Source organism: Pistacia vera, unplaced genomic scaffold (assembly GCF_008641045.1).
Source record: "Pistacia vera cultivar Batoury unplaced genomic scaffold, PisVer_v2 Contig233, whole genome shotgun sequence".
Lineage (NCBI taxonomy): Eukaryota > Viridiplantae > Streptophyta > Magnoliopsida > Sapindales > Anacardiaceae > Pistacia > Pistacia vera.
The window spans coordinates 1095748-1111519 of NW_022196039.1; the positions used below are offsets into that span (position 1 = coordinate 1095748).

The following is a 15772-nucleotide window of genomic DNA, read 5'->3' on the forward strand; positions in this document are numbered from 1 at the left end:
GTCTTCAGAATATAACTTTGTACTCGAGGTCATAGGCGTGTTGCAACTGGGAGCTTCTAGTATTTTTATTATATCTAAAGTTTAAATTATTTTTTCTTAGATTGTATCAATAATCAAAATATAAATATTTTCAGTACTTTGTTTTGAAATTTGAAGAATTATCATCGTACTGCAAATCCAATTTACCTTGAGTGAAAAGTAAAACAAGAGAGTTGGTGAAATGAGATGTAATTTATCCATCAATTTATAGCTGGAAGGAATTTAATACGACCAAAATCATATTGAGAATGGCTGATTAAGTACACTTCATTAATTATTAAAAGATCACCAAATTAAGCAAGTGAATGCTTCGTTGACACGTTGAAATTCAATAATCATATTAACATAATTGCCTGTTGGCAATCTTTTTGTTTAAGAAAAGAAAAAAAAAAAATCATTTTTCATCAATAAGCGGTAGATAGGGGCTTGTTTTAACACAAATTTCATATGTATGGTCGATCATGCAAATACAAAAATATCTGGAATCAGTTTTTCATCAACAAAAGATAAATGTGATAAATCACCTCAGAATGATCGAGTGATTCGATAAGGGCTCTTAAGTTTATTACTTAAGAGTTTTTAAGTTTCGATCATTTTTTAATTGTTAATAGGGATAGTCACTGGAGTTCTTACTTGGTCGGTAATTCCAAGATCTCAAGAGATTAGTTAAGGTGCGCGTAATCTAGTTTGGACACCCCTGGTTAAAAAAAAAAAAAAAGATAAATGTGATATAAATTATAAAAATTTCAAGTGTAAAGTTAACTCTCCATAAAATAATTTGACAGGAGTCACGATTTTTTTTGACCCTTTTTGCATATATAATTGCAGATGTTGACTAGAATATGGAGTAAAAAACAAATAATGTGAATGCATTATGCATGGATACAGTGTAAATAGTTATCATATAATGGCAATCAGGAAGCAGCCGTGTAATTGTGTATAGAAAACAATAAGAAGTGACAGCAGCCTGCAAGGTGAAGTTGAAAGAGGGAGATAAAATAGAGACAAATATGTGAATAAAAGCAGCATAGGCGTGGAAGTGGAATCTCCCACCCTTTGAGTCACATCTCAAATTCATTTGTTCACGTCTGTACAATACCAAACATCGATCTGGGTGAGAGAGGTGACCTGAAATTTGATTCCTTTTCACACCAGTAAGTAAACCCACCAGCCATCAGCATTTTAGGTTTAGGTTTAGGTTTAGCCCACCACCATGTGAGGAATCGGTCCATAATCATCATCCTTCACAGACCCCACTCGCTGTGAAATTAGTAATTTTACTGTTTAGGTTTCTGATTATTTTCATTTAAATATATACATTTAGCTCTCCCAGCCTTTCTGATCAGATCATTAAAGATCCCAGTATGAGACCCCACGCTAGCTAGCTCTTTTCTTTCTTTCTCCTTTACAGTGTTAGACGCAACCCACCCAGGTTATTTTCGCAACTTTGCAGATCTAACACGTCTCCACAAACCAAACCACTGTCTTCGTACTCTGTTTACGCTATAGCAGTTAGCTGATTCTAGCTTATTTTATATAATAGAAAACAAGTTAACCCAACTCACGTATCATCATTTCTCTCTGAATCATTTCATCTTTGTTTCAACTTCAAGCTATAGGCTAGGCAGACTCATATATGCTATCTTCAACCTTGAAGTTAAAGGTCAAAACTCAGAACAGTAGTTTAGCTATCATGTTGACATTGTTTATCGGTCATTGGAGTTGGAGAAATTTTTGTGAACTAGTTTAGGTGTTTCAGTTTTTTTTTTTTTTTTTATCTCGATTCTCGCTTTACCTTTTGGTCACATCCCTGGATTCTTGCTTACATATAGGTGAAATTGAAGCCTGAAGGGCGTCAGGGTTTCAGAACTGGGTTTTTGTGCAAGTAATTACATATATAAATTTTCACATTGTCAACTATCGACGAATTAAATTAATAGATTAAATGTTCACTTTTAGTTGACATATATTGAAGTGTGATCAGTTTGGTTGTAGCTGCGACGTCCGAGATGGGGAACTGTCAAGCGGCAGAAGCGGCAACGGTGGTGATTCAACATCCGTCGAACAAGATCGAGAGGATTTATTGGTCTGTTAGCGCTAATGAGATTATGAACTCCAATCCAGGCCATTATGTGGCACTTGTTGTCACTTCACCCACGTTGAAGTCAGAGAACGGTTTGCCATTGAAGCAACTTAAGCTCTTGAGACCCGATGATACTCTCTCAATCGGAAATGTTTATCATCTCATCAGCTTTGAAGGTAAAATTAATTCATATTAGTTATTACTTGACAAGATTAAATTTTGTTAGAGCTTTTTATTAAAGTTTATTTTTTTTTATTTTTTTTTGGATTTTATCATGGTCTATTGCTTATTTGCAGATGTGTTGAAGGAGTTTGCGGCAAAGAAGTGCATGAAACTTGGGAGATTGCTCAAGGAGAGAGGCGGGCGTGATCGTTTGGAGGTGAAAACTAACATTTCTAGTGGTCCGAAACCAAACCCGACCCAGAACTCNCCTTTTGGTCACATCCCTGGATTCTTGCTTACATATAGGTGAAATTGAAGCCTGAAGGGCGTCAGGGTTTCAGAACTGGGTTTTTGTGCAAGTAATTACATATATAAATTTTCACATTGTCAACTATCGACGAATTAAATTAATAGATTAAATGTTCACTTTTAGTTGACATATATTGAAGTGTGATCAGTTTGGTTGTAGCTGCGACGTCCGAGATGGGGAACTGTCAAGCGGCAGAAGCGGCAACGGTGGTGATTCAACATCCGTCGAACAAGATCGAGAGGATTTATTGGTCTGTTAGCGCTAATGAGATTATGAACTCCAATCCAGGCTATTATGTGGCACTTGTTGTCACTTCACCCACGTTGAAGTCAGAGAACGGTTTGCCATTGAAGCAACTTAAGCTCTTGAGACCCGATGATACTCTCTCAATCGGAAATGTTTATCACCTTATCAGCTTTGAAGGTAAAATTAATTCATATTAGTTATTACTTGACAAGATTAAATTTTGTTAGAGCTTTTTATTAAAGTTTATTTATTTATTTTTTTTGGATTTTATCATGGTCTATTGCTTATTTGCAGATGTGTTGAAGGAATTTGCGGCAAAGAAGTGCATGAAACTTGGGAGATTGCTCAAGGAGAGAGGCGGGCGTGATCGTTTGGAGGTGAAAACTAACATTTCTAGTGGTCCGAAACCAAACCCGACCCAGAACTCGAAATCTGAGAGCTGCGGTTTTGTTAAGGTACGTAAAAATACACCGCGAAAACTTTAGGCTCCGTTTGTTACATTTATTGCGACCCATGTCAGGGCCTGTTGCTAAGAAAAATAAATTAGTGTTTGATGATTAAAAGCTCAAAATATGAATTAAGTGCTGAGATTGGATTCGTGCCTCGGGTCCTTTCTTTATTATTTAACAGGGACGGGGCATCTGCTTTTCTTTGTCAATTCAAACCATTTAAGCATCTTTACTATCCAAAAAGTGTCGTTTTATTTGAATTCAAAAAATTATTTTTCTGAAGTTAATTTGAAGAATCTGAACTTTGTTTCAGCTACAGATCTCGGGGCATTCATAATACCGCAATATGAGTTCATAGCTTGTTTAGAACCTTAATTACTGATTAGCGTTATTAGGGAAGTGATTACTTTTACAATATAGAAGCATGAACCATGAAGGTCTGATGTGTGTAAATAATTTGCAGGTGGAGCAGGGGGTAGTAGGGAGCAGCGGCAGTAGCAGAAACAGAGTTGTGGGAAGGCAACATGGAGTTGGTGGTGGTAGTGGTGGTGGTGGACAGTGGAAGCCAGCCTTACAGAGCATAGCAGAAATTGGAACTTGAAAGCACTTCACTTTTCACCCCACGCCAAAAATCTCTGTGTCTTACTCTGCCATTCTGTCCTGACCAAATAAAAACAAAACTACAACCTATATGTCTCCAGTCCACCCTCTCTTGTCTTTTCTAGATATATCAATTAGTAGGCTGTAGCCAGTACTTACAGGGTTTGTGTTAGATATTGTAATGTATGAATTTTAAGACTTAATTAATTAGATGTACTAAAACAACACAAGATCTGGCTTCTTTTGCATCTATATATCCTTTCCTTAGCCTGTATAAATTTGTGTGGGTATCCTTGAAAATACTTTTGATGCCATCATCAAAAAACTGTGTTTGATACTATCTTCATAAGGTAGTTGTAAACTTGTAATCACTTTTGGTTGAAATTCCTTGTTGTATACATACTCTAACACTGATGGTCCAGAGAATTCCCAAACATTTTCATTGAGGTAATAATTAAAGGGAGATTAAGAAAGATTTGTAATGATATAAACTAATATACTCTCAAGACACTGAAAAAGTTGCAGCTTCATTCCTAAATGTATGGAAATTAATTAAGTCTTAATTCATATTGCTTTTTTTTTTTTTTCACTCTCAATTAATCTTTGGGGGGTTTTTGGAAATGGCAGCTAGATATAAGAATCTCAATAACTATCTCTATTACTCTTTTGCTATCAGGTCATCTATGGGTGGTCGAACACAATTGCCTTTGCGTTCCCTGATTAGAGATGCATGCATGTGGCTGCTCCCTCTGGCACTGATCAGCTTACTAGTCTACCATTTCTGATATTGTTGAGTGGTGGAAAGAGAAAGCATTATTTAATTTTAGTGGTATCATCATTAAGCACTATAACTTAAAAAATTTAAAAGTCGTTGAATAATTGATCAATTATGCAAAATTGCCTTTTTTTTCCCTTCTTTTCATACATGTCTTATGTCTATATATATTGTTATGGATGAATTTTGCCTTTCAGCTGCCAAAAAATGGATTTGGTTAAAGTCAGTAATTAACAGGATTCATGGTCGGCCACTTTTCACCACGTGTGGGTGTGTATTAAATTTATCAACAAAATCATACAAAAAGAGGAATTGAATTATTGAAATGTTACCCACCGCACAGCCTATAGTTGGGATAAAATTACCATTATATTGATTAGCACTTTTCCATGATTTGAGACATATTGTTCATTACTAATTATCTCAATACCTAATCCTTCACAGCCGTCCACAAATTTTATCACTGCAACGAAAACAATTAAAATTTAAAAAAATCTTGGTTAAAATAATATTTTACTTTTTATTAATTATATTTCCTTGTAGTTCTTATTAACTAAATGTCATCCTGGGTTAAATACCTATGAGTAATACTACACATACATCATTTTCATACAACATTTTTTATACAATATTATGTGACAAGATATAATTGGCTAATTTAAAGTTAAAATTAAACTTTCACCCAATCACATCTTGCCACATAATGTTGTATGAGAAATGTTGTATGGGAATGATGTATGTGTAGTATTATTCAATGCGGTATATATTTGATTAATAGCCTTCAGTTCAAAAATCCCGTCAGTACAGGTCCACCGTCCACCACAAACTTTTTTATTTAACTTCACATTTCTTTTTTTTTTTTATGACAAAAGTGTTCGAACCAGTTTACAGACATCTCAACTAATCTTTCAGAACCTTAAAACTATCGGTCGGGTAAGAAGTCAAGTGGCTACACTATTAGTAACTGAGGAAGAACTCTAACTCAAGACTTATTGAGTAATATACCTAAGAGTTCCTATCAAACCACTTGATAATTCAGAGATAATTAAATTTTTATTTTCATCCCCGTTGCAAAGAATAGTTTACATTAACTACACGTTTCAAGCACATCCACTGAAATTCTCGAAGTTGGATAATTATTACATTTATTTTCATAATTATATTACAAATCAACAATTTAATGCTTGATTTAATTGATACTCAAAATTATGTTGAAAGTGAAAAAAAAAAAAAAAGAAATCATTCATAGACTTTTAATAAGGTATGCATTTAGGAAAGATATATGACATTAACACCTTTAAAGAGCTCCACTTTTTTTAGTGGGGTAGAGCAGTAGTTTAGAAAGGTTATTATTAATTGGAAGACTTTGATAATTTTGTTTAATTTTTTATTTTCGTTTTGGACAATCAAGAGGGGAGGAGGTTGGCAGTTGGCTTGGTTTCGGAAACTAGAATGGAAAAGACGTGTTATGCTTCTGCTCAACTAAAATAAAGAAGGCGAAGAAACCGGTGAGGGATTTTGCAATTATATTCATTTAAAGGAACTAAAATTATATGCATTAAAAAAATTATTTAATAATTTTTGTAATTTTGAAAACGACATTGGAGTTTAGAAAGAGCATTATAGCTACCACAACACTACTTTGGGCTAAGCCCACTACGTCCTTTACTTTGGCCCAAAGAAAGGATTTCAGAAAATAGCATATAAATTCCCTCAGCCTTACCTCGTTTTTTCAAAATCGCGCCTTCTTCTTTATTCCATGGGTACAACATCGTTTCGGAGCTTCCACTTCATTATATGGGTCCTCTTCGTTGCATTCTCAATTTTTCACCCCATCGTCTCCGCCAATCAACTCTCTATAGGTACTGCAACTTATATCTTTTCTCTTTTAATTGCGCGCGCATTTATGTGATCACATTGAGATCTTGAAATCTAGGGTTTAGTTTAGTTATAATCATGAATATATGTTCAAATGCATTTTTGTTTTACAATTTACATTGTTGATTATTTGTTGTGATGGATGTGCAGTTATTGGTCAATCTACTTCACTGCTAGTATCTCCCAGCTTGGCTGTGGAGAACTCTCCTGGTTTAAAGCCGGGCACTAAAGTTGTTTGTGAAAGAGTAGATATTCGTGGATTGTCGAGGCTTCATGATTTGAAGAAGTTTGCTCACTCAGTGAAGGTGAAAGTTTTGCAAAATAGTTCAAGCTTACGGCGGCCCAATGTGGAGGTTTGCTTTCATAGGTGGGTCGTTTTGTAAATGGTTTTTATGGATGAATAGTTTGAATAATTAGTTTAGTAGTTCTGCTAATAAGTCTCTTGATTACAAATGTCTACTAACTAACAAATTATCAAATTCTAACTAAGTAGTTATTCTCACGTTGTTGTAATTTAAGCTTTGTGAATTCTAAATTTTCCTGACTGTTGAAGCATATGATTCCAATATTATCTTTTTGTTGCTTAGATCATTGCCTTTCCTTTGCAGAAATGCATCCCTTGGGGTTGGAATGTGCCCTCATGGGCGTTGGGAGAAAGTCTCTAAGGGTTCATGGTTTAAATCCATGTCACCTTTTGATCATAAAATCTTAGATATACGGATGGCCGGTTCATCTTTAGAAACAGTTGAGGTGGCTATTGAAGAAGGTAAGATATTTCAAGAATAATGTGGTGGATACTTCTCTCTGTGCTACAATCCTTACGACAGTAACTTATGTATCCACCGTCTTCTCTTGTTCCAGAATTCTTTCTATATCGAATTATTTTTTTGATTTCGGGCATCATTCTATTGAGCATTGCTTCAACTCTGAGCAAGTCATTGGTATTTTACTATGGGAGCGCTATGGCTGTTGGCGTCATCCTTGTTATATTGGTTGTCCTTTTCCAGGTAATATAGTTTTCAAGGTTCCGTTACTTGATTTTTCTTAAAATTTGGAAGCTAGGTGTGCTATTGTAAATCTTGGGAATCATTGAGATATATTGTTTGGTTAAGCAGTCTCTATCTTTTTTTTTTTTATTAATAGATTTTACCTAATAAATATAGGACATTATGGTGACCTGGACTTTTTGTTCATGGTTTTTCCTTTTGTGATGTCCATTTATAGTATTCATTTTTTCCTATCTTTGTATCTTAGTAAATAGTTATAGGATCACAATAACAGCTGCTCTGAACTTTGATGTCTAAAGAGTATTACTTTGACGGCAGTTGAATTTCAATAATTTCACTTGCAAATTTTTATATGCTATGGTTTATTTCTGATTTTCAATTTACTATTTCTCTTAAATTGCTTGTCTCAGTTTTGTTACATGTATGGTTATTATAATAGGATGAGGCTTTTAATAGTGTGTAGAACCTACTAATTATGTTACAAATTTGGGTTGATTTGTATATGCTTTCCTCAAAGTATATTTTCTAGTAGCCTTCCTGCCCACATTGTTTATATCAGTTCAGTTACTGCAATCAACATTCACAATCATCCTTGTACTTAAATAATTTGTCGGCCTTAATATTATTGTGGAAAATGTTGCCTTGGTGTCCTTTTATGCTATCTAAATATACTATTATTCTGGTTCAATTGGATGTTTTGGTTTAACTAAAGTCATTCTGGATTATTTACAGGGAATGAAGCTTCTCCCAACTGGCCGAAAGAACTCACTTGCTATATTTATGTATTCATCTCTTGTGAGTATTAACCTTCACCTGTTCAATCTCTCTCTTTCTCTGTGATTAAAGAATATATGCTAATCTTGCAATCAATATTTTTTAGGTTGGCTTGGGATCTTTTTTTCTGCGGTACTTGCCAGGGTTGTTGCGATCATTACTTGCAGAGATCGGAATCAACGAAGACATGTACAATCCTGTATGTAAGTTATCTTATAATTATGGTGATTATCGCTTTTGTATAATTTATGATGCAGATTATAGATTCATTTTATATTACCTAAGACTCTTGTGACTGAAAATTGTTGTCATGTTGAACAGGAATATCTTGTTTTAGTGGTATATTGAACTAGTATGTTTATGTCAAAAGTTAGCACTTGGTGGACCTCATGAGTCCATTTTATGTTAAATATCTGTGTACTGATGTAACAGCTTTTACTTGTACCATATTTTTCAACCTAGATAATGGTAGTGTAGTTTTATCCTCAATTTAAAAAAACTATCTCAATCAACTGTCACAAGGAATAAGGTGTACCTTATGTTTTATCTGAAACAGACAAATGTTTTTCATTTTCGTTTTCCTTGGTAAATCTTTTGGATATAATGTTTTATGAGAGAATCTGAAGTTCACTTTCTTCTTCCTTTTTTTTTTTTCTTTTTAATTTTTTTTTAAGAAACTAACGAAGATTTGCTCTTTAACCCTGGGATGATTGATAGCGCAGTTAAGAATGAGATCCTCTTCTGCAAATCCCTTCTTATTTATGGAGCCATTTATTAATAGATACTTCTATTGTTACTCGGTGATGGTGATAATGCTGATGTTTTCTTTTTTTCTTTTGGTTTGTAGAACTTATGTCCTATTCTTCACTTTGCATTTTAACATTAAAACGTGGCCGTTAATATTTTGTCTTATTTTGCTGCATCATTTAAATTTGCTTGTCGCGCTAGATTTCTACTGATAAATGTTATATACATTGCTTATGATTGTATGTAGTGACTAATTTTTTAACAAATTTTGTTGTACCAAGAAACTAAATTGCTTTGAAATTATATATTGCAGTTGGCAATCTTTCTTCTGGCATTTGTTGTTCTAGCTGGAGCATGGTTGGGCTTCTGGGTTGTCCACAAATTTGTCCTTGCCGAAGATGGATCAATTGATACAAGCACAGCTAATTTTGTTGCTTGGTCCATCCGCATTTTGGCTGTTATCATGATTCTTCAGGTCCTTTCCCCCCAATCCCAATTCTCGTGTATCTTTTGTTTATGGTTTCATGCTATGAAATATGAATGAATTTGATCAAAGTGTTTGTTGTTTTAGAGCTCTCTGGATCCCCTATTGGCCGCTGAAGCGTTAATATCTGGAATGGTAGTTTCATCAGTTTTAAGGAAAGTCACAAGATTGAGATTCTTGCGTCGTGTGTTCAAGTAAGTACTATTAATCTGGAGCTTGATTTTTTTTTTTTATCACCAAGATCTGCTTCCAGTCAAACATTAAGAATTGCAACGTAGTATTGTATTAGATACATGTCTGACAATTGATGATGTTCAAATTTCAATCAACTGTTTTCATTAAAATAGCAATAAAACCAATTTTTCTATTCTGGTATTGCAATGATATTGTGTGATACACAACTAATTAGTTTGTTTGTTGAAGCTGTAAAATTTTGGAGCACGTTTTCAATTTTCTACAGTTTCACTGTGCACTTCTCCCTGATTCCCTCCTTACATGTGAAATATATTTTTTTAATGTCAGTGCCTTTTATCACATTGGATTCATGATTTTCATTATATACTTTTGCAGGAAGTTATTCAAATTAGTCAAAAACTGCCGTGGGCTTGCTGAGGTTATTGATTTATCTCCGTTACGAGATTCTTATGAAGAATTTACATATAAGAGGCCGCAAGACTTTAAGTTTGTCTTGCGTCGGTCCAAAGACTTCTCTTTGGCTCCATGTGATTCTCCTAAGCAAGGTTTGCTGCAATTTTTATTTTATTTATTCCTAGCGGCTCAAAAAAGTTAGGATTACTGTCTCTTAACTGCAATGTGTTGTTCCTGCATTCTAGCAGTTACTCCAGGAATAACCAGGACATCTCCTAGACAGCTGTCAGATTCAGAGATTTACCCTTCTGCCTTCCATACCACTCCTGAAAGAAGAAAATTCTCAAAAGAAGATTGGGAAAAATTCACCAAAGATTCAACAGATAAAGCTGTTAAAGAACTTGTTTCATCGCCTGACTTCAATAAATGGGTTGCTGCGAATGCAGATAGAATCACTGTAACTCCTAGAAAAGTTTCCTCTCATTCTTCTGGTCAGCGTCGTAAGTGGTTCCTTTTATTTTAAGCATCTAGGGTTTCTGTTATAACGTAAAAAGTCTCTATGATATTTATAAGGTAACCCATCACGAGCTGCTAAATGTTGGTTGGCATAGCGTGGAAGTTTAGAGCATGACAGGTGTGTTTTTTTCCCAGCATCATGGTTGTATGCAGTATTTCACCAGTTTGGCATATGAAAAGAACAAAGCTGCATTGACTCAAGCTGAGGGACGTGAGGAAGTTGTGCTTAATGCATGCATTTAGGAGACTAACCTTTGCGATAATTTGTATAGAATTTTTTTTAGTAGTATCAGCACGGTTGGTAGTAGGAGAAGAAATTTGAGGCGTAGAAATTGCCAATGCACTACTAGTCACACTGTAAATGATGATGTTGTTGATTAGTTTCAAAGCAAAGATAGTGTAGACAACTGACAAAGCATAGATGCAGATAAAGTGAGCTTGAACTTTTTATTTTCTGGGAAACTAGTTTTAATATTACTTTTTTTGGGTTAAAAAATTGCACAATCCATAGAAGTGCAAGTCCATTAGCCTTTTCTTTCTTATATAATTTTACTATCTGTTTTACATTTAAGTTAATGAATTGATTGCTATCTTATCATTTAGTAACATTCCTCCATTGTTTTTGCCTGTCTTTTAAGGGTTTCTTTTCTTTCTAGTTTCTACAAACATATGATGAGCTAGATGTGGATTTAGGATTCAGAACGGTGATTTTTACAGTAAAACGCAATTACTAATTATTAGTGATGTGGATGATTTCGGTCCTACGTATATGATGTGCAATTATTGAAATCAGACAGGTGTAGTGTTGTTTGTCAAACAAGGTGATGCTCTTTTATTTCGAAAAGATCGAGGCAACGGAACGACCTTCACGGAGTGAAAACTTTTTGACATTTCTCGTCTGCTTGTCTCATAGGATTCCATTTTTCAAAAGCGACCTTTTTATCCTGAAACCTACTTTTTATTTTTTAATAATTTCATCTATATCATAAAAGAAGATATTTCCAATTTCATTATATCAAAAACCAATGTACGGTATCTTAATAATAGGCAATTAAACATTCTATTTGATATTGAATTCCTTTTACGCCCCACATTATCAGTTATTTAAACGATACCCTATGCCTAAATATGAGGGTTTCGTTTGTTTCAATTCTCAGAATACTACTTTTAGTATTCCTAAAAAAGTTAAACAGTAAAATATCTAAAAGCTTTAATTTTTGGGAATACTACTCTCAATATTATTCAATTTTTTTTAAACCCCTTAAATTTGATAATTTAATTAAATACCCCTAAATATTTTTTTAAAAATTACAAAACACCTCAGTAATTCATATTTACCAGATTCCGGCCACCACTGCCAGAAATGGCCGGAATCTGTTAGGATGGCACACTACCGGCTGAATCTGGTCGGTAGTGTGCCGATCTAGCCTTTTTCGGTCAGATCCACGGTGGATCTGACCAGAAAAGGCCAGATCTAAGGCCAAAGATCTGGCCGTTGACGGCCAGATCTTTGGCCGTAACAGTTTATAACGACGGCCAACAAACGTCGTCGTTGACCATCAACGACGACCAATTGACCAACTATAACGACGGCCAACAAACGTCGTCGTTGTTGGTCGTCGTTGATGGTCAACGACGACGTTTGTTGGCCGTCGTTATAGTTGGTTGTCGTTGACGAGCAAATACGGTCAGATCTGGCCGTTGACGGCCAGATCTGGCGTGGATTTGGCCGGCAAAGGCCATATCGGTGCATGACCGGCAAGATCCAGCCGCTCATGCGTCAATACGGTGAACCCGGCCACACTCCGGCGGTGGTGGCCGGATGTCCGTATTTGATATTGGGTTGGGGGTGTTTTTGTTAACTTTTAAGATTTTATTATAGGGGGTGTTTTGTAAATAAACAAATATAGAGGGTATTTAATTAATTTATAAATTCTACATCGTAATACCCGCCCAATTCAACTTTTTTTAACTTTTTTCAGAAAACTTTTCTCAAAAACACCCAATTGTGAACCAAACAAAGCCGAGATTATTTCATGCACTCTTCATAACAGTATTTTTTTGCTGGGCGATGAGGGTGAAGTTTGACCAACAACTTCCTTTTAAGTTTTAAATATTGCAGCAATAATAGGTGTGTTTGCTTTAATTAGAAGAAGATCTTCACCCTCCTTTTCTAAAATGTTCCTGATATCGTTTTTCTTTTCAGAAAAAAATAAAATATTTTAATCAAATAATGTAAGCTAGATATGAATATTTTGATTATTAAAAAAAAAAAAAAAAAAAAAATAAAATATTTTAATCAAATAATGTAAGCTAGATATGAATATTTTGATTATTAAAAAAAAAAAAAAAAAACTACCCTATTATCCGATGTACACGGCATATACTAAATTAAAAATTCAAATTGACTATTTATGTGTCGAATATAAACATGATTGTTTAAACATATTTGTTTTATGAATTACAAACTCAGCATAATTCATAAATGAATATGTTTGGAAAATAAAAATCAAAATAAATGATCTAAAATCATATATTATTATTATTTTTTTCATCTGGGTGTCCAGACCAGTTTGTGCACACTTCAACTAATCTCTCGAGTTGTAAAAACTGTTGATCGGATAAGAACCCCATACCACTACTATTAGTGTTTAAAGAGACTCGAACTTAAGAATTCATGAAATCTCTTTTTATTTATTTACCATTATACCACGCCGTGGTTAATCATATATTAGTTAATTTTAAGAGTTTAAACATTTAGAATTACTGCAATACTATTGTTTATAAGACCATAGTTTTGATTATCCAATTAACCCTGGTATGTCAGGCCGTTCTCAATTTTGGATCTTTTTCTCCAAGCATTTACTCAACTTTAATGGATGACGACCAAGAGCATGCTACTTTCTTTATATTCAATTTTTATAAAGTAATTTCTGAAATTATTGACAACTTATAAACAGTTTTTAAGCTTCAAAGTAAATCTCGTTCAATTGAACCAGTTACAGCCTACAAAAAACAAAAAAACTAGAAAGTTCTAGCGGTGCATTGAACGGTAGAAGGGGCCTAAGAAACAAGACACTATTAAAGATTCTTTCTTTACACTATTGGGTTTCTTCTTTAACGCTTTATTTCCATCTTTATCTTTGTGTTGTTGTAAAAGCTGTAAAGCGCGTTCATTAATGCGAGTCCTCTGAGGCGAAGCCTTAAAGACTCAAGAGTCCTTTTGTTTATGTTTTATTCTTCAAAGAAGCTTCTACTTACCTCACACTTGCCGCCTTTATCAAAACCTCCCCTCTATAGATATTCTGCTTTTTGTACCTCATTTTGATTTCTTCATCACAAGGCAACGCAATAATATTTTTCTATTGCGAGTAAGCTACAACAGACAAAATTAAAGAAATGAGTTACTACGATCAGCATCAGCAGCCTCCGGTTGGGGTACCTCCTCCTCAAGGTATGCATTTTTTTTAAGCTATACAAGATGTCGTTGTTGCATCAAAATCTTATTATTGATGGTAAGTTCGTGAAAAAAACTTTGTAGGGTATCCGCCAAAAGATGCATACCCTCCACCAGGGTACCCAGTTGAAGGGTATCCGCAGGGGGGTTACGCTCCTCAAGCTTATCCTCCTCAGTACGCTCAGCAGCCTCCTCGCCAAGAGACTGGTTTTCTTGAAGGATGGTATGTTTATCTTCTCTCTTACATCCAACTATAATTTAATTATTATCTTATTATGACTATCCTATTAAAAAAAACAAAACAAAACAAAACAAAACAAGAATCTGTCTGTATATAGCGTTAAAAGTAGTATCAGTGTATCCATTCTATTTTGTCAAAAAAGATTATATCCTTTTGAGAGACTTGGTTTGAGATATGGTAACATAATAATCTTTATAATTGAAGGCGCTGCATTTTAGTTTGCTTCCAGAAAAGTTTGCAGTTTTTACCGGTTACTTCACATTGAAGAAATTGCTGTTGATTTATGCGAACAAATCCCAAAAGTTTAGCTGCAATTTGCTATCTTAGTTTAACTATTTATTGTGGTTATAATTACTTTAGTATAAAATTGTATGGAGTTGATTGTCAACCGAGTGGTGCTTATGGAGTTGGATCAAAGTTGAGGTTAATTAGGCGGCTGTTAATCTTAATGATCTACTGTAGTTTCAACTGGTGCTTCATAAGCCCAGTAATAGGGTTTGCTTTTCTCTGGTTAGTGAATGAATATCTCTTTTGAAATGGGACGATCAATAAGGTTCAGATTTTGTTATTGAAGAAGGCCTTGAATTTGGAATCTTGAGTCGGGTTATGGGCAGGTTTATCAAAAACTTACTCGATATAATTCCCTGTATTGGGGCAGGCTTATTACAGGGTTGCATATACATAATAAAAACAGAGGACGGGTCCTCCCTATATAGGGGCAGGTTTATCAAAAAGTTGCATTCACATAATAAGAACTTAGGATGGTCTCCCTCCCCTATATCGGGGAAGGTTTTACTTAATCAAAAGTTACATTTACATAATGGGAAAATTTGATCTCTTTCAAAAAGGCTTAAATTTTTATGTTGGCATTTTATACTAAGACATTCGCAACCCTAAGAGTTCTGTTGACATATGATTTTGCATGTGCAGTTTAGCGGCGCTGTGTTGCTGTTGCCTTCTGGACGCATGCTTTTGAGGAGAACCTTCACCAATTCAACGGTGCTTTGATTGTTCATTGTTTACAACTCTTGGATTGGAGCATCTCTGTTATATGTTCATGCTTTAGATGGGAATTGTTTAATTAGTAACACCAAAAGGTTCCATGTGACTTTGTTTTAATTATAAATTAATTTCCCAATTGAAAAGAGCATGTGATTCTTTTGGCCCTTTTTTTATTTTGTCGAAGTATGTATTGCTGAATGAATTAAGTAGAACACTAAAATGGACAAATTATTGATGGGAATCTCATCATGGATGTTTAATATTTTAACCAGATTATAATTTTATAGATAGTGTATATTAAACAAATTTAACTATTTCTGGTAGTCAATAGTTCGATAAGACTTTTGATATATTATTCATGAGGTTTTGAGTTCGAGTTTCTTCTCAAGTGCTAATAGGATTGGAGCTCTTACC

At 34.4% G+C, this 15772-nt stretch overlaps 4 protein-coding genes across 6 annotated transcripts; all 4 read left to right on the plus strand.

The window, feature by feature from the left end:
- The first annotated feature begins 1486 nt into the window (after positions 1-1486).
- Positions 1487-2594, plus strand: LOC116131395. Its single transcript, XM_031417041.1, has 3 exons — positions 1487-1784; positions 2035-2298; positions 2419-2594. The coding sequence occupies exons 1-3, from the start codon at positions 1676-1678 to the stop codon at positions 2592-2594; spliced, it is 549 nt and encodes a 182-aa protein (XP_031272901.1). The 5' UTR covers positions 1487-1675.
- LOC116131396 lies at positions 2560-3890 on the plus strand. The gene is made up of 4 exons (XM_031417042.1): positions 2560-2643; positions 2743-3017; positions 3135-3295; positions 3762-3890. The coding sequence occupies exons 2-4, from the start codon at positions 2768-2770 to the stop codon at positions 3888-3890; spliced, it is 540 nt and encodes a 179-aa protein (XP_031272902.1). The 5' UTR covers positions 2560-2643; positions 2743-2767.
- A 2523-nt stretch (positions 3891-6413) lies between these two features.
- On the plus strand, positions 6414-11203 carry LOC116131431. 3 transcript variants are annotated; one of them, XM_031417081.1, is made up of 11 exons: positions 6414-6526; positions 6693-6909; positions 7151-7308; positions 7404-7549; positions 8282-8344; positions 8430-8522; positions 9384-9545; positions 9642-9748; positions 10125-10294; positions 10388-10642; positions 10794-11203. In XM_031417081.1, the coding sequence occupies exons 1-11, from the start codon at positions 6424-6426 to the stop codon at positions 10832-10834; spliced, it is 1515 nt and encodes a 504-aa protein (XP_031272941.1). In that variant the 5' UTR covers positions 6414-6423; the 3' UTR covers positions 10835-11203. The 3 variants fall into 3 exon arrangements, with proteins under 3 accessions (XP_031272941.1, XP_031272942.1, XP_031272943.1); XM_031417082.1 differs by having other exon boundaries at positions 10391-10642; positions 10794-11202; XM_031417083.1 differs by having other exon boundaries at positions 10388-11202.
- Positions 11204-13749: 2546 nt separating this feature from the next.
- Positions 13750-15506, plus strand: LOC116131451 (cysteine-rich and transmembrane domain-containing protein WIH2-like). The gene is made up of 3 exons (XM_031417104.1): positions 13750-14112; positions 14200-14338; positions 15287-15506. The coding sequence occupies exons 1-3, from the start codon at positions 14058-14060 to the stop codon at positions 15330-15332; spliced, it is 240 nt and encodes a 79-aa protein (XP_031272964.1). The 5' UTR covers positions 13750-14057; the 3' UTR covers positions 15333-15506.
- The last annotated feature ends 266 nt before the right edge of the window (positions 15507-15772 follow it).

Coding starts and splice junctions, on each gene's coding strand:
- LOC116131431 (XM_031417081.1), top strand. CDS start 6,424: ATGGGTACAACATCGTTTCGGAGCTTCCACTTCATTATATGGGTCCTC. Junction 10,295..10,387: donor ATGTGATTCTCCTAAGCAAG/GTTTGCTGCAAT, acceptor CCTGCATTCTAG/CAGTTACTCCAGGAATAACC. Junction 10,643..10,793: donor TCATTCTTCTGGTCAGCGTC/GTAAGTGGTTCC, acceptor TTTTTTTCCCAG/CATCATGGTTGTATGCAGTA.
- LOC116131451 (XM_031417104.1), top strand. CDS start 14,058: ATGAGTTACTACGATCAGCATCAGCAGCCTCCGGTTGGGGTACCTCCT. Junction 14,113..14,199: donor TGGGGTACCTCCTCCTCAAG/GTATGCATTTTT, acceptor AAAACTTTGTAG/GGTATCCGCCAAAAGATGCA. Junction 14,339..15,286: donor ACTGGTTTTCTTGAAGGATG/GTATGTTTATCT, acceptor TTGCATGTGCAG/TTTAGCGGCGCTGTGTTGCT.
- LOC116131396 (XM_031417042.1), top strand. CDS start 2,768: ATGGGGAACTGTCAAGCGGCAGAAGCGGCAACGGTGGTGATTCAACAT. Junction 3,018..3,134: donor TCACCTTATCAGCTTTGAAG/GTAAAATTAATT, acceptor GCTTATTTGCAG/ATGTGTTGAAGGAATTTGCG. Junction 3,296..3,761: donor AGAGCTGCGGTTTTGTTAAG/GTACGTAAAAAT, acceptor CAGGTGGAGCAG/GGGGTAGTAGGGAGCAGCGG.